Source organism: Doryrhamphus excisus, linkage group LG1 (genome assembly GCF_037039965.1).
Source record: "Doryrhamphus excisus strain RoL-2023G ecotype Guam linkage group LG1, RoL_Dexc_Guam_v1.1, whole genome shotgun sequence".
NCBI lineage: Eukaryota > Metazoa > Chordata > Actinopteri > Syngnathiformes > Syngnathidae > Doryrhamphus > Doryrhamphus excisus.
Genome location: NC_136357.1, coordinates 16,144,007 through 16,168,718, shown reverse-complemented (window position 1 = coordinate 16,168,718; position 24,712 = coordinate 16,144,007). Strand labels below are relative to the sequence as shown.

The 24,712-nt window shown below is 44.0% G+C and overlaps 1 protein-coding gene across 10 annotated transcripts; it reads right to left on the bottom strand.

Moving 5' to 3' along the window:
• Nucleotides 1-79: 79 nt before the first annotated feature.
• phf21ab (PHD finger protein 21Ab) lies at nt 80-20,335 on the bottom strand. Of its 10 annotated transcripts, XR_009130083.2 has the most exons (20): nt 19,900-20,335; nt 16,736-16,780; nt 13,784-13,835; nt 13,520-13,609; nt 13,018-13,050; nt 12,853-12,918; nt 12,490-12,642; nt 11,411-11,644; nt 10,914-10,997; nt 7,464-7,808; nt 7,275-7,388; nt 7,147-7,198; nt 6,950-7,029; nt 6,770-6,830; nt 3,946-4,151; nt 3,574-3,729; nt 3,326-3,401; nt 3,151-3,254; nt 1,573-2,982; nt 80-1,511 (listed from the first exon to the last, which is right to left on the bottom strand). XR_009130083.2 is itself a non-coding variant. In XM_058074664.2 (19 exons), exons 3-19 carry the CDS (start codon nt 13,823-13,825, stop codon nt 2,323-2,325), a joined length of 2,556 nt encoding a protein of 851 aa, XP_057930647.2. In that variant the 5' UTR covers nt 13,826-13,835; nt 16,736-16,780; nt 19,900-20,335; the 3' UTR covers nt 80-2,322. The 10 variants fall into 10 exon arrangements, 9 of the variants coding, with proteins under 9 accessions (XP_057930647.2, XP_057930650.2, XP_078647628.1 ...); XM_058074664.2 differs by having other exon boundaries at nt 80-2,982; XM_058074667.2 differs by having other exon boundaries at nt 80-2,982; nt 7,464-7,805; nt 19,900-20,334.
• Nucleotides 20,336-24,712: the final 4,377 nt, after the last annotated feature.

The following is a 24,712-nucleotide window of genomic DNA, read 5'->3' as shown; positions in this document are numbered from 1 at the left end:
CATCCGAGTGTGCTTCATGTGTACTCTTGGATCATTTCCGTCCTTTCTGGTCCCAAAAAACTAAAAATGAAGAGAGCGGTGCTTTTGAGGATTTATTAGCAAACTGATAAAATAAATAAATAGAAATTGATCAAATGCTCCTAGTGGCGGCTGGTGCCATCCTTTACCGAGCAACAGTATTTAGTGAAACACTGCATCATCGTCATCTTCACGAGGAGGAGGAGGAGGAGGAGGGGGAGGCTCAATACAGAGGTATAAGAATCCCACCAACATGGCCAACAGAAGACACATGTGGAACACAAGTCCAAAAAAATAAACACATTCCTTTCCAAAAATTATGAAAAAATACAAACAATTATACAAAGATTACCCAATGTACACTTTGTTCTTTATCCGGAGCGCTACAATGCTTCTGAGCACATGGAAGAGTTAAAAAAAAAAAAAAAAAAAAAACAAGTAAATGGGATGGGGGGCGTTGGGGGACTTGACTTTGATGTAAGGACAACACTAGAAGGCCACAATCATGACTGGATGCTTGCGAACGGACACACAACAATTCCCTCCAATGATCCTTCCACATGTTCTTTGGATAAAATGTACCCTTTTTCACTCCACCCACTAAGATGTCAATCAAGTACACTGGCTCCGCCCACTTGAAACCAAAAATGACTTTAGAAAAAAAAAGTGAATGCATAACTAACTTGTGTATAAAATTTGCATAAGAAGGCATGCCATGACTTGTTGCAATGTGACCTGTTAACTGGAGTGGACCCCCCCCGGCGGTGATGTTTGTTTCCTTATAATACTGCTTAAATTAAAAAAAGTGCATCGCAAAACCAGAGGCCGCCTCATCGTTGTCATGGACGACCTCACACAAGATGATCAGGAAAAAAAAAAACAACAAAAAAAACATTTAAGGCAGCTGCTAAACACTGACTGGCAAATGAGATGGAAGAGGACAAATATGGAGGGGGCGGGGCCTATTAGTCACAGTGCAAGTCAACAGATAGGTAGAAGGCACTCAAGGTACCTACTGGGGGAAAGGTGTGACCACATGGCAAGCGAAAGGCAGGATATGCTAATTGGCTGACACGAGTCATGTGATATGAATGCAGACATTGACCTCAAGAGCGCCACCCAGTCCTCATAAACGGAATCAGACGCTCCCGCCTCCAGCTGCTGACGGCTCCGTTTTGACCCCCCCCCAAGACTAAAAAAAAATTAAATAAAAAAAATAGGCACCATGAATGAAGGAGCAGAAAGTGAGCGGCGCCACCTATTGGGCTGGAGGCTTGTGGTTCCTCCAAATGTGGGAGGAGTCATGTCACATCAAAGAACATACAAAAAAAAAATCTCCACTAACTTGTGCTTTTTTTGTTTGTTTTGTTACCACTTGTGGAATTTTGGCTCCGCCCCCTAGCGTGTTTGGATGCTTTTGGCAGTTGACGATGGCGGTGGACAGGAACACAAAGCACTTACTCCCAACACCAGGAAGACCTGAATATGTTGTCCTAGAAAAAACAAAGCACGTCACATTTAGTGCTCACACGGACACACAAAATGAAGACTCACAACAACAACGGCGCTCTGGCTCCGTCTCCTCCACGCCTGCCTTGGTCGGCGGGGCTACAGTCTGGACTCGGTTAGCCCGAGCGGGCGAGGGAGGGGCCGCCCTCTCCCCAGTGGTTAAGATGCTTCAAACAGAGAAGTTGATCAATAGCGGACACGCGTTGGCATCTACTGTCCACTGCAGGGTGGAAGGGGCGTGGCTGTAGCAGGGGGCGGAGCTCTGACAAGATGTAAAGAAGTTCCACCATGTTGAATTCACATGATTATTTTGATGGCACTGAGGACACGCCCCCTGCTGTGTGGTCAACTTGTCCCACAACTGTGACTCGTTGAATTCTTTGTTTGAAGAACTTTAACCGTGGGGTTTAAAGGTCACGGGGGCTTTTTGCTGGACAGACGGGTGGGGGTTGCCTACTGCTATTGGTTGCTAGGCAACAGTACAGTCTTCAGTGTAGGCGCAAGCCAAATATTCGGTGGGTTGGGAGGAGCAATGCGTGGCCCCGCCCTACCCACCGGGACCACTGGGACAGGCACACACTGGTGAGATGGATTCGGTCTCCCTCGAGCGTTCCCATGACGACGTCTATCGCTAACTGGCCACCACGGCGGTCGTCATGTGACCAGGCCGCTATCTACCATTGACACAGTCTGACAATACGACGCAAACAAACGACATTAACACAGATTGGCAACTTTTTTTTTTCTTTGTTTTTTCAAATCGTACTCCAAGTTGTAAATGGCGGCGAGCGGGGGTTACTCGCCGCCGAGCGCTGGCACAGAATGCTGGGAGGGTTCTGAGGTTTTGATGTTGTTGCTGTCGCTGATGTCCTGTTTGTCCTGCGCTGCTGCCGCCTCCGGAGGGCTGACGGCGGCCATCTTGTTCTCAGAGTTGGCTTTTGCGTCTGCGGTGGGGGCGGGGCATGGCAGCACGGTCATACCATTGGTGGTGTTGGTGGTGGTGGTGGTGGTAGCAGTGGCGGCGGGCGGCGGCGCCTCGGAAGAAGGGGCGAAGTCAGGCTGTGGAGACGCTTCGGTCTCAGCCTTGGCCCCGCCTTCAGCCTGGACGCCCGTCTCTGTATCAGCTCCTCCCCCTGCACCTTCAGCGGGAATGTTATCTGCAGGGCACGTAACGGAGCCCTGATGGTCGGCGTCTCCTGTGGTGATCTTGTTCCCTGCCGCCGCTGCCTGCTCTTCAGCCGTGTTGCTCTCGCTCTTGTCGACGCCCTCAACCTTCGCCTCCAAGTTGGCTTTGGTCGGCGCTGCGGCGTCCAGGACTCTGAAGTCCCTGCCTTCGGCCACAGTCTGGTTGAAGTTGAAGGCCTGGATGAGGCGGACCAGATGTTTGACCTTGTCCAGAGACAGCTGCATCTCCTTCTGGCGAGCCAGGATGCTGTTCTTGGTGTCCATGCATTTCTGACGGAGGAGGGAGACAAGCATTAGACACCATCGCAACAGCTAACTCGTGTTTACGGTCATAGCTAGCAAGGACGGCTCCAACATGTGTGACAGACCAGCATGTGATCTTCATAGTCGCCATGGTGATGAGACCATTTTGACATCGCTAACATGTTAGCTTATTACCGTGATGGAGTTGCTGAGCTGCTTGACTCGCTGCTCTAACTGCTCGCGCTCCAGCCTCAGCTCGGCGCTCCACTTCATAAGCTTCTGCTTCTCTTCTTCTTTCGCTGCACACACACAACAAGCGCCTTAGCTTCAAGCCCCGCCTCCCCCGATGATATGAAGCGTACAGACTCACCTTCTTTGTAGGCAATGTAAGAGTGGACAATGGCCAGCGTTCCAGGCCAGGGAATGGCTTCTTCTTTCTTGAGGATCTATAGAGAGAAGCTGGCACTCGTCAGGCATGGAAGACGCAACGAGAACAGAGGATGCCAGGAGTGGCGTGCACAAGCATGGAGCGAATGGATGCATGACACAATGAATGGGACACAAGTGTGCAGTGTGGATGCTTACAAAGGATTGAACAGTCCTAAAGCGGGCCGTTACCTGGTCTTGGCATTTTGGACAGATCCACATGCCTTTAGGAATGCTTTTCAGGGGTGGGTCCAGGCAGTCCAGGTGATAGACACGAGAACACGTGTCGCACATGAGCAACTGGCCACTGCGTCTGCACACAGTGCAGAAGTCCTCATGGATGTCTCCCTGCGAGGAAGAATTGGACCAATCAGTCGCCCCGCCCACCGAGGCAGCAGACCGGCTTTAGTCAGGTGGGAAGGCGGGGGCGGAGTCTCATGGTGATGCGTGTTAATTGGGCCGTGAGGCTGTTCACTTTGTAAGACTGATGACATATGGGTGGATGATTGACAGAGTACAGAGCCAATGGCCTTTCCACGCCCCCACCCCCCCGTCGTTACTTACATCCCCAGAGCTGGGGCTGGGCAGAGGGAGGGGGTGTACGGGGCTGATGGGGGAGGTCGGGGTGAGGCAGCCCAGCTCCGGGACGCCGCCGTATTTGGGTGGGCGACCTGGGTGAAATGAGACAGACGACAAAAGACGGAAAACAAAGAAAAAAAAAAGAAAAAGATGGAGAGGGGGGAAGAACAACAACAGTCTGCGTGACATACCTTGGAAAGGGAGTCATCGTTGGCTAGCGTGAGGCGGGGGAGCGGGGGGGGGAAAGGGAGTCAGAAGCACAGACAGTGTTAGTGCGCACGCCGCCATCATGCTAGCTGAGGCGCGCCACACAGGAAGCTTGCGTCGCACTTGAAGTTACTCTTTGTTAATGTCAGTGGCGGGAATCAAACCTGTGACTTGTTTCTCCACATAAAATGTAAAAGTATCACTGTCCATCAAGAATAAAGCCAAGTTTACACTTGCACGTATTTTGGTCCCCGCGGTGGTATGCAATTTTGCATACTTCTTAGTAAATTGGTCATAAAGAGGAGTGATGTACGTATGCGTAGGCTGCGTGGGGCTGGGCTCTCGTGCCCAAATGTTTGTTTTTTTTAATGTTCAAAACCTGTCACGCACCGCAACCTATGCACAAACCATGCGGGCAGCCTTCTTTTTCCTAGTTGACGCCTTCTTCCTGTTCTTTCCGCATTCTTTTCTGCAGATGCGAGATTATATAGACTTACCTTTCTTGTCTGCAATGAGAGCTTCTTCTGTGGAGTTAAACATCTTGTAGGTAGCTCCCTTGCAAATAGAGGAAGCTCAGGGTGATGCCTGCTGTTGCACGCAGAATAGAGCGGACTTGATAATGCCACAACTGCATCACAGACGTGGAAATGGTGATGACAATGAAGACCCACGCAGGAACAATGCATGTCACGCGTTCTATGTCGTACACTATACAGAAAAAGTTTGTTTTCTTTTGGCTTTTTTTTCCGGCTTTTCGCCACAGCGGATCTTTTTGAGCCGCATACTGATTTTTGGCTTGAGCCCTTTAAATTCCGGATGCCCTTCCTGTCGAATACCGATAATGATTACTAGTGGAGATTCGAACCACATATTTCTTTCCCTTTTCTGTGCGTTCTAGCGAGAGAAAACAAGTTAGTTTGAACTAGCTAACAAAGCCCAACAGTGTGCCATTTACATAACTGACTTGTTTATTGACCAAGCTACAGTGATATTGTTATTGTAGCAGCTAACATGAAAAACTATATTTATCTGGCATGATAACACGATGCCTCGCTCGCTGCTTGTTTCAGTGTTAGGAAGAGTGGACACCGCTAGCTGTCAATTTTGCTATAAAGACTTAAATGCTCATATCCTGTTAGCGTTATTTACCGGAGGACTGGAGTACAAGTCTTGTGCTGGAAGACACAGACATCCAAATGAGAATGGACATAGTAAGCGTCGTCAATGTTTTCCTTTAACACAATGCCACGGACAATTGCAGGACAATGTGGAGGCAAAATGCGTGCAAGTGTAAACACCGCTTCAAACTATAATGTATGGACAGAAGTACTGGGACACGCCTCTTACAGCATACCAAGCTTGGAACAACATCACATCTAAACTATGACATATTTGGCTTGGGTGAGCGCTCTTAATTTCTGCTCAAGTTCAGCACACTTCCTGTCCCCTAGAACAATTGGAAGAGGCGGGAAAAAGGCACAATATGATTGCATTCACACGTAGCGCATGTAACAGTTGCTGGCTAGCTTAGCCGTGGCCTCATTTCCAAACGGTACTGACTCGTGTGCTCGACTCTCTGCCACAGGGGTTGTGTGGTTGCGAGTACAAGCCTGGGCATGTGCAGGGCTGCAGATACAGTTACAAACGCATGTAAGGGAGATATCAAAATGACTGTAATATGATCTCCCCTTGAATGTTCTTAGTGATAACTGACACATTTCATAATAGAAATACAACAAAGGCTTGAAATAATCCAAAAGTCCAACACACAGCTGACTCGCTGCTACATTAATTCATTCATGTGATCGGTTAGAAATATGACTCAAAATACGACTAGAAATAATCTGTAAAGACAGGTAAATTGCAGTCAAAGAGCAGAAGAGAAGTGATGGCACAAGCAAATAGGCGCCATTGTGCTCCGGCCTAAGTCCATCAAAGTACAACAGCCTAGTGTGAGTATGCAATTGATCCATGAATCAATGTCAAGATATTTTGGACACCTGTATGAACTTCCCACAGACCATCTTGTGGAAGGTCCTTCTAGAAAACCAGAAGCTGTTAAAGCTGCAAAGGACGAAACTACTCCTTCTTGCATGTGTCCCAAAAATACATACTCTGTTAACATGTACAGCACCAAATAGTTCATTTGGTCAGGGTTGGGTGGAGCATTACACAAGAACACAAAAGTGAGATGACCCGCAGCACTGATGGAGGTGCCATTAAGAGCAAACTATGAGTCGTTCAAGCAGTAGTAAGCACCAATCTCACATCAAAGTGGTTTAGTGGTGGAAGGGAGTCAGCGGTAACGGCAACAAGGACAGGGAGCGTGTTAATACCAACATGGAGAGACACGTGGATTGGACGCATAAGTCACTAGTTAATCGGGACTCAAGTCAATGTGGACACAAGCCCCGACTCATATTCAGTCTGGGCTCACAGTTAGTCTTGAGCTCATAGTTAGTCAGTCTTGAGTCTCGTTAGTCAGGACTTGTAGTTAAGGCTAGATAGTTTTGCTGCTATGGCCAGCTGGAAGGTCGCAATGTTCATCAAAACAGTTTGTTGCTGTGGAGCTTGTCCGCGATCATTACTACGGTATACAGACCTCTCTTTCGGGTCCCCTGGTGCAGAGGGCTGTTCAGGTAACTCACAGCGCTCTTTTTCCTCTGTGGAAAACAAATAGGAGATAAAGAAGAGAAATGTAAACAAGTTGAACAAGTTGTCTTATTTACAATAGGGTCGCTAAATCAAGTCACAACACTGTGTTATACTCATCTCTATTTACCTCCGGCTCAAACACGGCGCCACTGTAGACCGGGTTAGCAGTCGTTCTCCTCTTCCTCTCCTGCCTTTTGCTCTGAATTTCTGCCAACAGTTTGATTGTGTTGTAGCTCACAAATATTAACCAACAAAACTAATAAATGTGGGCTAGTGTTTGCCTAGCTGACACCCCCACCATTGTGGGAGATGATGGAAACTTACCTTCCAAGTGGTCGTATGTTACAAGGCCCAAGGAGACCATGAAGGCCAGTTTCTGGAGGAAAGACATACAAATCAATGATGCCACCACTGTTACACACAGTGACAACCATGCTGAGGCCACCGCCTACCTCTGGACTCTCCTCCTTCCTGGGTCTGGGAGGCGGAGGAGACAAGGGAGGAGTAGAAAATGAGGGGAGGGTGACGGGCATCTTGTGCTCGGCACCGCCCCCTGATTTAACAGTCTGCAGGAAAAAGATGACGAGGTCATCAGTGATCAGTAGTGAGATGCGTTGCCATCAACCCACTGCTTTTTCTACCTTGAGATCAGAGGCCACACTGCTGATCTGGATGGGCTGGCTTGGGGTCAGGGTTGGGACCGAAGCAGGGTCCGGTGCCTGGGCCGGGCTGGCGAGGCAGGCAGCCGTCGTGGACACTGGCGTGGTGATGACGATGCCCGTCAGAGGGGTGGTGCCCGTCTTGACGCACGGCTGCCCATTCACGATGCGGACCTGGTGAATGGGAGCCACGGACGACAAGGAAGGCGACAGCTTGGTGGCTAACATGACTGGTCTCTGCAGCAGCTGGGGGGCCGCCATCATGGGCGGCGGAGGAGCTGGAGCAATGGGGACGTTGGCAGGCAAGGCGGACTTTGGCCTGACCTGCTGAGGGACGACGGCCAATCAAAACACAGCAGCAAAGCAACACAACAAATGGGGTAATGCCACTGTGTGACCTCTAAAATACTACACTGAAATCTAAAAACCTGTGTTCATTTTTAACCAGTGCATGGTCATTTAATAACAAGTGTATTGTACAACACGGCAGCAACAGAACCAACGTTGTCATAGCAGTAAGGAGCAACCTGCTCTGCTAGCGTTAATAGCACATATGAGTTAAATGTAAACAGTATGAAAAGAGTAACACACACAACTTTCATACGAACAGCTCAGTAGCACAAACACCACTTTAAAGCACATGTAGAGGTAGATAAACGTTATGATTACTTCAAAATGCAGCCACTGCCATCTTGTGGACTTAATACAAACTATACTAAAAGGTTGCCTCCAGACACAGCTGTTAATGGCAATGTTTGTCAACCCGGAACTTGCTTTTGTAGGCCACACACCCGGCACCTTGAGGAAACTGATGAACTCATTCACTGCCAAAGAGGATCATGAAGGATAGAGGAAGACGTAGGTGACGCCGTTGTAGTTGTTTGTCTGTAAATGTCTATTGTTTACACACACACCCGTAAATAGTTCACACATATGATGATTATTTTTTTACCGTTCTGCTTGAATTTGCAGAAAAAGCATGGCGGGACACTGCATTGCACTGGGGACTCCAGCTTCCTCCCACATTCCAAAAACATGCATGCTAAGTTAATTTGTGACTCCAAATAGGCATGAATGTGAGTGTGAATGGTTGTTTGTCTATATGAGCCTTGTGATTGGCTGGCAACCAGTCCAGGGTGTACCCCGCCTCTCAAACACAGCTGGAATAGGCTCCAGCACCCCCGCGACTGTAGAAAATGAATGCATGAAAGCTAATTTTCTCTGTTTTTTTTATCAAAATCAGGTGTTTCGCTGAAACCACCTACTGCCAATTTATAGAGATCCAAAAAGACTAGAAACAAAACTTTTTTTCATGAAAGAACAGAGTCTAAAGTTTCTTTTAGGGATGCTCCGATCAAGATTTTATAGCTTATTTCAAGCCAAACAAAGCCAATATGTTTGTTTTACCAAAACAATGAACAAAATGCTGGTATTCACAACTAGCATTTTGTGTTTCACATTTCACATTCACTTCTAGTCTTCTCACATTATTGACTGAAAACCTGAATGAAAAGCAGGTTTATCCATCTCTGCTGGGCTTCCCAGCCGCATCCGCTGCCTTATGAAGTGCAGATGCAGCCGACTCCAGTCTTCTGTGCCCGGAGAGAAGATGAAATATCAGTGTGCACATTGCGAGCGAGACATTTTTGGAGGCACGTTTTGCCTGTGCAAAGCTTATATCACTCTCACAAAAGGCAGACATGCTTGTTCTGAATGCTGCAGCAGGGGCGGAGCTGATCAGCGTTTTAAAGCAAGTATCAGCCGATATGAATACCATCATTTTCACTGATATTGGCCGATACAGATGGGTGGCTGATTGATCGGAGTACCGTGAGTGCCTTTACTAAGGATAGATATATTGGGCCAATATTTGCGTTCTTTACTTGAATCGGTATCGGCCGATACACGCGCGGTTTCGCCGATGTATTTTTCCTCTGCATGATTTACAGACAGGCATCCGCCGGGCAGCTTTGTTTTGCCGGAGGACCCTGCAACACACGCAGTCACGGTACCCCTCCCACACTGCAACAGTGGTGAATCACAACAAGGGTACGTTTCCAACTTTTAATTAGCCTCTAATAGTTAAACTTAGTTGAAATATTGCCACCTGCTTTGAAATAGGAAACATGAATGCCAAGTGCATGCAATATACCTGCTTGAAAATATAGTTTAGTTTGCGGGTCTGAAAACCAGGAATGCTGCTGAATGCTTCATCTTTAAAAATGCCTACCGTTGGAATTAGGGAGCTGTTGATGTAGTTGGAGGCTAATAAGTACAGCTGTTACCAACACCACTTTAATGTCAACGTTGGCAATTCAGTCCTGTGGTGTTTGTAGGAGTTTCATCCAGCGAACGCCGGGCTGGGGTTAAATGCGTGTCATATTATGTGTGTGCGATCTCTCCGAGCACGCACGAATACACACGCGCGCACACACACACACACACAGAATGAATTGGAGCAGCCGTGTCTGCTAATCAGAGGTCTTTAGCGTGCACAACACAAACTTTAATGATGAGAAAAATGTTGCATATATCGTGCTAAATTGTGTCAGTGTGATGTGTTTGTGGAGGCGGGGGGTGTGCGTCACTGCGAAGGAGCAGTCATCACATCAGTGCTAGATAAAACTTAAACTACGACAAATGTTTTGCACATGGTTGAATATTTATTCCTTTTAAAGTTGATAATGCTGTTTAAATGTGTGTTTAAGAAAGCTGAATCCTACTGTGTTCAGTGTTTACATTTCAATAAATATTTGTTTAAACTTGAGACCTGTAATATTTGTCATTGTTATTTTTTCATGTAAATTGAGGGAGCAAATGCAGTATCGGCCATAAATATCGGCCTAAGCAAAATCGGACATCGGCTAGGGGGGATGGAAAAAAAATCTGTATTGGTATCGGTCCGAAAAAATACATATCGGTCGATCCCTAGTCTTTACATAGTTTTAATGATTATATAGTCAGAAAAGTCAATATTCTGTGGGTCTTGAAAGTTCCATAAGGAGCTCTCTTCTCTGAAAATGGCTGGCAGTCAATGAGTTAATTGAGTAGAAGTGTTAATTGAAGCATTTCTGGTAATACTCATATTGATTGCATTACTCAGCAGGGTTACGTGACGTTCAATTCAAGTGGTTAGAACACACCAACAGCCACAAACACACAACACCATGAATCCGCAGGAAAACAATTACACATAATTTTAAAAAGGAGGCGACATTACAAAGCACCACATCCCCAACCCGACTCATGTGTGAGTGGGTAATTTATTTTTTCTTTTTTAAAAAAAGCCATGATTAGTGCCATGAAGCCAGGCTTGTGTGTTTTCTGTCCTCTCCTGGAACAACCGAGTCACTTTGATTGGCACACGGGCACGCACAAGCAACACAAGTCTCAGGTTGTGCAAGTATGAAGGTGGGTCTTTAGGTGACGCACCTGCAGCTGAAAGGCGGGTGGCGTCATCAGTCTAGGAGGGACAAACTGGGGGACTTTGATTGTCTGGGCGTTGACGGCCTGCAGCTGAGACAAAACCACAGCAGGCTGTTTGTCTGCAGCATCCAACCGGGCACCGCCTAACTTCTGGCTTCAAATTTCCAGGTCCCGTACTACCCGATATGAAGTCAGAAGAGGGTTCTGAGCAATATTCAAGAGCTACAGGAGAAATCTTATCATTGATCTTAAAGGTTGTTGCTGCATGTCTAAGCCTTCGATCCCACAAAAGGAAACAAATCTAGATGGTCCATAACCTCAAACACACACAACAGAAGCCGTGGTCATGATATAGTCCAAACAAAAGATTGTTTCGCTTTAGAGACGCCCACTCTAGCTTTGTTTACACAGCAATGCCCACATGACCTCTTCACACAGACATAAGCGGGGAGATGACCCAAGCCTCAACACAAGCATAAACACAAACACACACGTGTACGTACCAGCATGGCATTCTTGGACACGAGCCTCACAGGTTCTGAGGTTTGAGCGCTTAGCTTGCCCGCCACCTGTAGATTGATGGGGGCGTTGTGGGAGTCCGGTTTGGAGATGGCGGTGGTTACCATGACGGTGGCCGGGCGTTGCGGCAAGACTGAGCCAGGCAGGGTTGGCGTGGCCGCTGCTTTTAGCACGAGAGGTAGCGTCTTGGCGGTGAGGACCGGGGTGACTGTCAGTGTCTGAGGAGGAGGCGAAACCAGATTCATTCAGTAGGCTTCACTACACATAAAAAAAAAACATCTTATCCGTCAGTCATAACCATGGCAGCTGTTTGTTGTTCTTCAGTGAATAGGCTAACCTAGCATGATCTTGCTGTTAAAATGTGAGTGTAACAAGCTCACATTGCTATCCTAGTGTTGCTAATGTTTGTGTCCTCCTGTCCCACTCCTTACATTGTATCTGATGTGCATCCATTACATGGGACAAGTGCAATCACAGTGTATGTATTAGGGGTGTCACAAGACAACTAATGAGACGAGACAATACATGAGATTGGGCCTGCGCAAACGAGACAAGACGAGAGTTTTTAACAAGTAAATTTCAAATATGTACAATGAGAAAATTGACAATATATTGCAATTTACCAATTTAATTTGTACTACATTACCTTGCATTGCTATTGCTCTTCACGAGGCTACACGTTTATGCACTGTGTGTGCATGCTGCCGGCCCCTCCTCTACCCACCAAGACAAAAAGAATGTATGACTGACAAAAGGGTTCAGTATGTTCATGCCGTACTTCGGAACAAACACACAAAGGTGCTGTAACCAATGCAGAGAGTAAACCCTCTTCCTGCCTGTTTGAAACATGCTTTTGGAACAGTTAGATGGTAAACTGAGCTTTTATTTTGAAGACCGGTAGTACAACACACTCCCAATACACTCCTGTAGGATCTTTTGAGACCTAAATTAAAATTTCAAACACAATAATTTGGGGCCATTATTGCTCGCTGGCCTATGACATTCTCCAGATTCCCGTATCTGTGTCTTGGTACATGTATGTGCGAATACAGGTGCTTCCTACCTGCTGTATTCCTCCAGGAATCTGCTGGGTCTGCAGCAGGTTGGTGGGCTTCACATCACCCCCTACAGGAGGTGTGTGAACCTGCAGCTGCACTTTGGCTTCTGGTTCCTGCTTGACCAGCAGCTCCTTCCTCAACTGCTCGACCACCTTTTTCTGTCAATGCAAAAAAAAAAAATCTTAACATTCTTGACTAAGAATGTTACATGGAAATTTTAAAGAGCATTTTGATTGTGGCATTGTTGTGGTTTAATGGCACGCACAAACCATAGTAAAAATAGCATGTGGATAAAAATAAAAACACACCAAAAAAATCAAAAGAATTGAATTGTGTGTGTGTGTGTGCGTTTGTGTGCGTGTGTTTACCTGCTTCTCACTCAGTGCAGTGATCTTTGCTTGAAGCTCGTGAAGTTGCTTCTTCAGATCTGCGTTCTGGGAAGAAGAAAGGAGAAGTGTGTGGGGGGGGGGTCAGTCACCACCATGAGTCATGTGACTAATCGATCACGTGAGTGAAGCTGCAGGTGAGTTTACCTGAGGGTCCTGCTTCATCTGGGCCACCAGTTTCTGTGGACAATAAGTCATGGTGAGAAGAACAACTACTGACAGCATACCTGGTTCTGAGGGACTCATTCCACAATACCACTAGCCCAGGTAACTAACCCCCTTGATACACCAGGTGTATCACACAAGTGGACTTATCCAACACCAGACCTGGTTCTGGCTGACATGTCCAACAAGGCACTCGGTCTATAAAACTAACCCCAATACATGTTCTGGGTGACTAATCCACTATTACACCTGATTCTGGCAGAAACATCCAACTTTACAACTGGGTCTATAGAAATACGAACCAGTATGAGGGTACGGACCTGTGGTTGGGGACCCCTATTCTAGAGAACCAAGCCCCAATTTACAGTACTTGGTGTGGGTGACTAAACCCACAATGACACTACAATACACAATAGACCACAGTGCAATACTGGTCCTAGAGAACCAAGTAAGCCTGATGTGGTAGAATGTCCCAGTAGGATACCTGATGGATCTGGATCTCCACCTTCAGCGCCTCCTGTAATGTCTGTAATTCCATCATGGATGCAGTCAGTCTTTCAGCTGATCGATCAGCCTGGAGACACACAAACATACACACACACAAACACAGCAGAAATTAGCAGTTTTAGGGAGCTGCCATTATGTGTGTTGGTTGCTGTAGCAACGTGACAAAGTACATATGATGTTTTCCTTATCATAAAGCTAACAAAGGTCAAATGAGGGCACAGGCTGATTGGGTCAATGGTACCTGAACGCCGTCTCCGGTGGGAAAACCATCCAACTGAAGCATGAACGTGCCGCTGTGAGGAAGACAAGGACATTTGCATACATGAATTAATATGGCACTGTATTTAAAAATTAAACACTTTCCGTTGACCCTTCCCCATTTTACATTTTATATAAGTACATTATACTGTGCTATGCTAAAATAGCTATGCTATGTATTATACACGCTGTACACTACTATTACATACTAACTAGGGGTGCACATTTTACAATTTTCTCGCCAATTGCCAGAAAATCGCTGATCAAGTCTGACCTGCCAACTCCAATTTTGGCTAATACAGGATTTTTTTATTGTGTTGAAAAACATTGAATGAACAATACCCATGAAAAAATAACATTTTGTTATAAATACACAAATGCTGTCAAAACTATTAAATTAGATCATTTCCGTCCATCTTTTATTTTTTCACATTTCAGAAACTTTAGAAACAAAACTTGCCCAACAGGATACACTGCAGACTCAGGGTGTAATCATTCAACTATTACATTGATGCATCGATATATGATTTATGATCCAACTTTATTGATTTGTGTTTAGCAACCATTCTAGACAACATATTGATCTAACATTGTTTAACACAAGAAGTACCACGTTTTCTTACTCCTGTTTCCCATGCCCAGAGGACAGCTGAAAGGCTTGGTGGTTTAAAATTGATAACTCAATGGCCTACAATTACCCACCTTTGTTTTGTAAACGCAGCCATTACCTGCCATTACTTAGCGTTTCACAAATGATGACTGATTCTCTGAATATATTTGAATGTTAATTCAACTAATTTACAAAAGCCAAATGGCTGGGGTGCGGGACTTTAAACAGTAATAATTGATAGGAAATAAAACGTTTAAAGGATTAAAGCAAGGCAGCTTCATAGGGATGCACTTTTTTAAAGCACTTTTAATGATAAAGATGTCCCTCAATTCAGTCTGACTCGCTGTGACATTATCGCCGTCCAATAGCTGATAACAAAGTGTAGCATGGCGAATGGCGGAGGACAAGCCCGCTCACAAGAAATAATTAAGTGGAAACACTTTTTGCAAAGACGGACATGTTCTAAATAAGTCACTGGCTGTTTGTAGGATATATAAAAGGTCAACTAAAATACCATGGCAACACGAGAAATCTCTCCAAACACCTTAAGGCGCCATGGGATTTCACACAATGCTGACTGTCCAAACAGCTCTTCCAGTAGCAAAACCTCCTGTTAACGCAAGCTGAAAAGATGTTGGCTACACTTTATTTTTGATTTTATATTGTATTTGTATTATTTCTATGTCGAAAAACAAACGCAGAAGTAGAAGGTAAACCTACTGAAATGTTGGGTTGCATTTACTGTAATTTTACTGAAAATATATTGAATATTGAAAATGAGAGCAAAAAAAGTTTGACCTCCTATTAAAATTCTAACTAAAGTGTTGGTTGTACTTCAACTGTATTCAAATAGAATGTGAATGCATTTGCCATCAATTGTTGTTTACTTTTTTCCTTATACCCATAATGTATTCATACCAGATTCCAAAAAACTCATGAACATCATGAGTCTAGGAAACTTCACCTGTACTGTCCAGTATCCAGGTATTTCATAATCACATTGGTTGTATTTTTGGATCAAAAAGTTACTGCATTGTTTCAGATCATTGTAAATTAACCAATATCATCCTTGAATCGTATCGGCAACCACAAATCAAATGATTAAAATGAATTGTACATTTGAAAAAAATGGATGGTCTTCCAATGCCATGAACTCTAGGGTGTATGCTACATGTATTGGATCGTGTCAGGGCGCTATGGCTCAATAAAAGCTGCCACACCTTGGAAATAAGCGTTTTTTTGTTTTTTTTTTACGTGAAAACAATTTTAAGTAATATAGCGTACCGGCCTGCCCATTATGGCGATTGATAGTGTTGAACGCGTGTCACCTACATTATGACTGTCACGGTATAGATGTCATACGACATTAGCAAGCTCTTGTTGTACCGCAGCGACAGCATAAAAAAAGTGGATGATGTCAATGTCGGAAGCGGGGATAGGCTCCAGCACCCTTGCGACCCTTGTGAGGATAAGCGGTAGAAAATTAATGAATGAATATTCACATTAGGGAAAAAGTAACTCAACTGTAAGGTTTGTATAACAAAAGTTATCCATTCACTTGTAGCGGCTACTTGTGTAGAAAACAGTCAATTGTTTCATGGCTGCGCTTCGCATCATGAAATCCATCCATACATCTTCTATACTGCTTATTCTCACTAGGGTTGCGGGCATGCTGGAGCATATCGCAGCTGTCTTCGGGCAAGAGGTGGGGGTACGCCCTGGACTGGTCGCCAGCCAATCACAGGCCACTCGCATCATGAACTCTACTATAGAAATGTGTTTTCTCCAAGTTCATTTGTTCAACTACCATTTTGAATTGGAAAATGTCCCCATTGAGGAAAGCTTTTTCAATAAATTGAATAAATAAATTAAATCGAGCAAATATAAAAAAAACTTTTCACTACATTTATTTTGAAAAACATGTACCGATAAGGAATGGAAGAAAAGGCAGAGAGCAAGGGATTTAGAGTTAATTAATGTATTGATTGTTCAAGCCTATGGAAACGACCGGAATGTTGACATTATTACCTACAGTAAATTTAAATAAAAAACAAATTGCTAGCTATCAACCTGGCAGCGCAAAATGGAACGGTGGCTAACTTTCAGAGCTTTGCAGAGGTACATAAGATTGGTTTCATATGTAAGGATCAGCTGATCGCCAGAAATTTATGAAATAGGCGCCGTGCCTGCTCAATACTAACAGTGTGATCCTATTTATTTGATGACAGTGTTACACATGTGTAACAACAAATAACCTCTGCTAAATAAATGTGACCTAATTAACTGTCTTTATATTCATTCTTAGAGATTAAAATGAGAACCTACCACCCGGCTGTGGGACTGGACTCCACCCCTCTGCGCTGCCCTGCCCTGCACAACAAACACACACATAGCACAGACAACATTACAACGATTCTCATCAATGTATCATAGCAAGTCATCAGAGCAGTAGACAAAACTTCATCAATGAGGTTCTAATATTTATCACCTGTTTGATCAGTCAACCAATGAGCGAATGACCAATATTTATCAATTAATAAGTGAGCCAGTTAATGGGTCACTCAACTCATTGTGAAGGAAAAAAAACCAAGCACTCACTACAAGCAGCCATGATTTTATGTTTACTTCTAACTCACTCTTTGACGTCAGACTTAGGAAGCTCTTATTCCCAACTTTCCAGAATGCGGCATTAAGACATTAAAAGTGAATTTACAATGTAACTGGCAAACATAAAGATGTCATCAAACACGTTACAGTGATGTCTTTTCAATGTATGATCAATAAACCATTGATGCAGATGAGAACTTTCTAGGAAACCATCATCATTGAGTCCAAATATTGTAACAGTCAGTTGATTTGTCAGGCAATCAGTAACCGACCCGGTGTTTCCCATACATTTATTTGCAGTAGCCCACCATAAACAGATTTGGCCCTACCTGTGTGCCCTTGCTCAAAAACATTAGAAATGGACATTTTGTGTAATTTGCTTGTTCAATCAGTATGCGGATGAAAGATCCACTGTGGCGACTCCGTAATCAGGAAAAAAGCAGAAAGAAAGAAAAACTAAAACACACGTCATACGCTTCTGGTCTTCAAGGAAATAAGAAGGTGTAGCAGGAGGGTTCAGTGTTGCCACCTTAGAGAGTAATCAGTTTCCTAAAGATAGAGGGTTTTTTTGTTTTGTTTTTTAAGCAACAAATCTAGTGAAGAGACTTAAGTGGGACTAAAACTGAGTCCCTCAAAGGGGTGGGATGTCAAGGGTGAGTGCGAAAGGTTCACGTTAAAGAACACAGCATTATGTCTTCGATTTGGTGGATTTATTAAGCTGTGTCAGCTTCAGAGAAAGTTACGATGTACAAGTTTCCCTTTTGCATCTCATTGCACATAACTGCGGCATCAACCTAAGAACCACAGAACAAAGTGCAAAATCTTAAAAAATACAGACAAAAACCAATGTAACTAGGGCATAAAAATGACATGCAGGCATGTATTGCTCAGCAGGTCCTGCTGTGGGCCCTCCCCCCACCTTAGAGCACTTACAGGGAGCTCCGTCCTTTGTGACATTAAAAAAATGACAAAAAGAAGCAAGAGAAGTAAGATTTTTGTAGTAATGTATTTGTTCTACGTTTCATGTTTTTACTCACTTTGTCTCCCACAATGCTATTCATCTCTCTTCAGCATCAATTTCAATTACATACAAATTCTTTGAAGTAAATTATCCAAATTAGACAATTACAACATAACATTGCCACAAATAATTAGCGATCCTGCGGGAAACACTGCTGACCAATAAGTCTGGATCAATATTAGTCGAATAATAAGTGAGCTTTTCCTTACTTCCAACTAAAACTCTTTGGGGTATGACTTTGGAAGCTCTTTTTTCCTACGTTACAGAACACAGCCAATCAAAGAAAGCACCAGGCAAAATATTTCTAATAATCCAACAAGGAGTCCTAATATCAATGAGTCATCAATCAGTCACTGACCATTATTATAGTCACTCCATAAGTGAGGTGGTCTAGCAAAGTCAATCAAAATATTAATCATTTTATTCCTTCTTGTTCATGCGGTCCAGAAAGTAAGGAAGGTACTTTACACAACAACAACAAACAAATCATTCACGCTCGCATATATTGACAAGCAGCATTTTTGACTGGCATCTTTGAGGTCTCCTATAGCCTACGTTACAGAATGCAGGACAATCAGAGCAAGACGAGTACTGTTAAGTAACTAACAACCAATTTAGCAGTCAGTCACTGACCAATAAAACAGGATCAATAGTCAACGAATAAAGTGAAGCGATCAATCAAATATGAGTTACTATTTAATTCATCATTTGTAAAAAGGAAAGTCATTACACAAGCATTCACGTCTATGGCCAAGCAGCAAAGTATTTGTTTACTTCCAAATGGAAGGGTCTGATCTATGAAGCACTTATTTCCTACGTTCCAGAACAAGACGTACACTACAAAGTAACAAACATACGAAGCAGAAAGCCTTCTGGTCCCTTTGTAAAGTTTGAAAGTTTAAAACACCTTTTTACAGGTCTCTCGGGGGACTAGCAAGAAAAGCCCGTTGTTTTTACTTACTCAAATACACTCATTAGCACAAAGCACAGCACTGAAAAGTTCCACGCGCACGCAGGTGAGTGCAGGTAGGCGGCGGTCGCGCGCGCTTCCCTACGGCTAATTGGAAGTAATTGCAGCCGAGCTGGAACGTCAAGTTCTGGGCTGTGAAGTGTTCAAGAAGCCGCTGCGGGCCGCCAGCAACCAACGACACTAAAATGGAGGTTTCACTTTGTGTGCACCAACACTCGAGTCAAGTGCTCCAATAAATGTTTGATAAGCGTCTTATTTCATGGCCGCCCGCTAGATTGTTCCAGCTTTCCCTTACGAAGCAACCAAAGCAGCCCCGGGTCGGTGTCAGTTCCGGGGTACTCTCCGGCTCGGTCAAAAAAATCCATAGCGACAGAGGTGTGTTTGGGCGACACGAGAGGTTGCTAATGTTGGAGAACAAGTGGATACCGTAAGCTAGCCGCTAACGCTAGTTTCCCCCCGCTCCGCTCCCCTCCCCTTCTGCTAGCCTATCGAGCTAACACGGCTAAGTTCCCCACAAAGATGCTTCCAAGCGGCGGCGGCAGGACAGGAGAGAAGGAGGCCGGCCAACACGGCAGAGGGGCGGTCAGATGAGACGCCATGTTCCACAACAACGACAGCTAATAAAGCTAATGGAGCTAAAAAAGAGGGCACTAGGAGGGCTAAGAGCCGCCTTTGGCTGTCCAACTTGTGTCGGCCCCTTCCTCGTCCTCACGGCACCAACTCCCGACAAGAAGAAGAATCAAAGAGGCAGCAAAGAGCTCACCGGAGGCCCCCAAAAAGGAGCCGAGAGGCCGCACACAATCACCCACGGAGCGGCGGGACACTCGTCAAGTTGGAGCGAGGACGACATTAAAGTTAGCAAATTTAAAAAAAAGCCCAATGTACACTTACTCAGCAGCAGTCCTCCTCCAGATTAATTAAATATATATCTCCAAGAAGACGATCCACGATGGAAGAAGAGCTCATAAAGACTCCCACACGCTCCTTCCCAAGTACCTTCACTTAGTTGTGCAATTTTGTGCGTAGTTTAAGCAAATTAGTGTAAAAAGACACAAACTGAAGCTACAAAACAAGAACTCTTGTTCAATCTCATTCAGCTCGGCCTGAGCACAACACAGATCCCTCCGCCGCGGAGCTGCACGAAGCCCCCCAAAAAACTACTTCCCCGTCGTACTAAAGCTGCTTTGACTGCAGCCGATGCTTCGATGTTGGTGACACTCCTTCGAAAAGTTCATCAGGCAGGGTCTTTAGGCACCGGAGCCCCGCAAAAACATGTCTTCCAAAAGCGGACTAGTTTTTGTGTCGGTGCGGCGAATTTATTTCACTTTGCCTAAGGAACGGCGGTGTTGCGACTCCCATTGCCTAAGGAAAGGACCCGGATGTAAACTCAGTGAAACTCTACCGAGAGAAAGTACACACACATGCACACACGTTGGAACCGAACGGGGTCTGGTTAAGTCAGTTTGGTTCCTCTCCTTTTTCTTATATATATATTTGTCAGATAGGCCGCACGGTGGACTAGTACATTTTAATCTCTGTGTGGGTTTTGCATCCCCCCTTCTTTGTGTTTTATTTGGGTACTACCCAAAAACATGTATGTTGGGTTAATTGAACGTGAATGGTTGTCTATACAGCAGGGGTCTCAAACTCAATTTACCTGGGGGCCAACGGAGCTAGGTTCTGGGTGAAGCCGGGCCGCATCAGGTTTTCAAAAACATTTTTTATTAAAAACTGGGGAAAAAAATCAATAAAAAAAACTATCTTCAATGCTGTTGCTTCTGCTATACCCTACACTTTTTCAGTACTTTGGTTCCGATATTCCACACCAAAATATCTGATAAAACATTCCATTGTTCTCAAATATCTTAATTTCTATTTTTCTATACACAAAATAAAATAAAATAAATAAATAATCAAATTAAGAACAAAGACAATAAATCAATCAATCAGTAATAAATAAGTAAAATAATAATAAAACAGCAAATAAGAAAAACGTAAGAAACCACATACAGTTGGTAGAGAAATTATTTTTTTCAGATTCAAATGTACAGTATTAACAGTTATTTAACCTTTAACATGAACATTAATGAAACTTAATAATTTGACCCAATTAGCACGTTAGCATCATACTCAGTTCCATCTGGGAGCAGCGTGGTAACTTTAACAACATGTTTGATGAGATGCTTTATCTTGACGTGTATTTTCCTTTTTATTCCAAATCATTTCCTGCATTTATTTGTACCCAGCGTCATAAGCCTTTAGCTTCATTGCTAATCCAAAGCAAAACAAGGCGGGGTAACAGGGTAGGGTAACAGTATGGGCGGGGCAAAATCATGTTAATTGTGTCCGGTGTGCACACAGCTTTAAGCTGTCATTTCAACATTAAACTTTGGTATCAAGGTGGGGGCCTCAAACTAGCGTCTCGCAGGCCGCATTTGGCCCACGGGCCGCAAGTTTGAGACCGCTGTTATACAATATCTGTCGTGGGATTGACAGGTGACCAGTCCATGCCTAAAGTCACTTGGCATAGGCTCCATCTCACCTGTAACTCTAATGAAGACAAATGCTACTTAGAATGGATGGGTGGCTTTTTATTATTCACTAAAAGATGAAATAAGATTGATATTTCCTCCACAAATGTTAATAGCTATCAACCCTGCATTTATTACAGCATCAAGAGCCTTTTATGCATGCATGCGTACATGCACTTTGACTTCTACAACTATGATTTCACTAGTAGTGACACACTGGTGAGTAGTGGGCGGAGCTTAGTTAATACATGTGTGTATGTTAAATGTGTGGGTGTGCCACTGCTGTAGTGTGTAACTTTAAATATATTTTAACATATTTTAGTGAGGTCGAATGTCTTTGCAAGCAGCACAACCTGTGCCTATATGTAAATTAGTGCTAAATAAATAAATACATAAAAAATAAATATGTGGGAGAGCCACATTGGGGCCAAGTGGTTAGCATGTTGGCTGCACAGTCAAAGGACTGAGGTTTTGAATCTTTATGTGGAGTTTGCATGTTCACCCTGTACATGCGTGGGTTTTCTCGAAGTATTCCTGCTTCCTCCCACATTCAGAAAACATGCATGTTAGGCTAATTGAAAATTAAAATTTGTGAATGGTCGTTTACATGTGCTCTGCGATTGGCTGTCATCCAAGCTGAGGAGAACAACCCTAATGAGAACAAGTTTGTTTGTTTATTTCGGCTTTTTCCTGCGGCAAAAACACAAGCCAAAGATCTTATACACGGCAAGAGTGCTGTTTTTAAGGATGTACTGCAAAAATGCTAGTCATGCTGTAGCTCCTTTAAAGTACGGGTCCCAGACCAAGTTTTCCACGGCATTAAATGAGCATTGATTTTTTTAAAGGCGTATTTTTAACTACATAAAATTTGATGTAAAATAAAAGCTATTATTTTATTGGAAAAATAATTTTGGCCACTCTTAGAAAGCTCATTGTTATTTAATGTTCTTCATTATTTAAAGAGCATTTATTCTCAAAGGTACTTGAATGCACCATAGTTGTATGCTCAAAAACACAACAAAAGTTTTTCTGATGTTGATCCTCCTGTCCGGTTTGATGGAACACAATCCAGGAGCAGATTTAAGTTATTTAAGTATTGTCTAAAAGTGAGACAGTAACAACATCCAATTAAATGCTCAAAATAAATCCAGATCCACCATCCAACAAATAAGCACATTATTATTATTTATTCAAAATTATTTGTACAAATGACTGTTTATGCTGTACATTGTTATTCATATTTGATGTCATCTATTTATTCTCCTTATTATTTATATTTTTTATTATTATGCAGGAGCCAGGCAATGACATTCATTCATTCATTTTCTACCGCTTTTTCCTCACGAGGGTCGCGGGGGTGCTGGAGCCTATCCCAGCTGTCTTCGGGCGAGAGGCGGGGTACACCCTGGACTGGTGGCCAGCCAATCACAGGGCACATATAGACAAACAAACATTCACACTCACATTCATACCTATGGACAATTTGGAGTGGCCAATTAACCTAGCATGTTTTTGGAATATGGGAGGAAACCGGAGTACCCGGAGAAAACCCACGCATGCACGGGGAGAACATGCAAACTCCACACAGAGGTGGCCGAGGGTGGGAATTGAACCCTGGTCTCCTAGCTGTGAGGTCTGCACGCTAACCACTAGACCGCCGTGCCACCTCCAGGCAATGACATTTCGTTGGCAATTTCACTGCCGTGATATGTGCAATGACACAATAAAGTCTATCTATCTCTATATCTCTATCTCTATATATCTCTCTATCTCTCTATATCTATCTCTCTCTCTATCTATCTTTCTCTCTCTCTTTCTATCTCTATCTCTATATAGTATATATATCTATATATCTCTGTCTCTTTCTATCTCTATATATCTCTATCTATCTATCTCTCTCTCGCTCTCTCTCTCTATCTATCTGTCTATCTGTCTATCTGTCTATCTGTCTATCTATCTATCTGTCTATCTATCTATCTATCTATCTATCTATCTATCTATCTATCTATCTATCTATCTATCTCTCGCTCTCTCTGTCTCTCTCTTTCTATCTCTATATCTCACTAACTATCTACAGTGCATCCGGAAAGTATTCACAGCGCTTCACTTTTTCCACATTTTGTCATGTTACAGCCTCATTCCAAACTGTATTAATTTAATCTTTTACCTCAAACTTCTACACAAAATACTCCAATATGACAATGTGAAAAAGTTTTTTTTTTGACTTGTTTGGAATTTATTGAAAATAGAAAACAAAAAAATCACATTTACATAAGTATTCACAGCCTTTGCAATGAAGGTCAAAATTGAGCTCAGGTGCATCTTTTTTCCACTGATCATCCTTGAGATCTTTCTACAGCTTAATTGGAGTCCACCTGCAGTAAATTCAGTTGATTGGACATGATTTGGAAATATAATAAGTGTCTATATAAGGTCCCACAGTTGACTGTGCATGTCAGAGCACAAACACCAAGCATGAAGTCAAAAGAACTGTCTGTAGACCTGCGAGACAGGATTGTCTTGAGGCACAAATCTGGGGAAGGATACAGAAAAATTTCTGCTGCTTTGAAGGTCCCAATGAGCACAGTGGCCTCCATTATTCGTAAATGGAAGACGTTTGGAACCACCAGGACTCTTCCTAGAGCTGGCCGGCCTTCTAAACTGAGCGATCGGGGAAGAAGGGCCTTAGTCAGGGAGGTGACCAAGGCCCCGATGGTCACTCTGTCAGAGCTCCAGCGTTCCTCTGTGGAGAGAGGAGAGCCTTCCAGAAGGACAACCATCGAAAAGCCAGACGAAAGCCATCAGACCAGAGAATTTTGTCTCTCATGGTCTGAGAGTCATTCACGTGCTTTTTGGTAAATTCCAGACGGGCTGCCATGTTCCTTTTACTAAGGAGTGGCTTTTGTCTGGCCACTCTACCATACAGGCCTGATTGGTGGATTGCTGCAGAGATGGTTGTCCTTCTGGAAGGCTCTCCTCTCTCCACAGAGGAACGCTGGAGCTCTGACAGAGTGACCATCGGGGCCTTGGTCACCTCCCTGACTAAGGCCCTTCTTCCCCGATCGCTCAGTTTAGAAGGCCGGCCAGCTCTAGGAAGAGTCCTGGTGGTTCCAAACGTCTTCCATTTACGAATAATGGAGGCCACTGTGCTCATTGGGACCTTCAAAGCAGCA

Coding starts and splice junctions, on each gene's coding strand:
- phf21ab (XM_058074664.2), bottom strand. CDS start 13,825: ATGCTTCAGTTGGATGGTTTTCCCACCGGAGACGGCGTTCAG. Junction 12,643..12,852: donor CTGCACTGAGTGAGAAGCAG/GTAAACACACGC, acceptor TTGCATTGACAG/AAAAAGGTGGTCGAGCAGTT. Junction 3,402..3,573: donor GTCCAAAATGCCAAGACCAG/GTAACGGCCCGC, acceptor TTCTCTCTATAG/ATCCTCAAGAAAGAAGAAGC.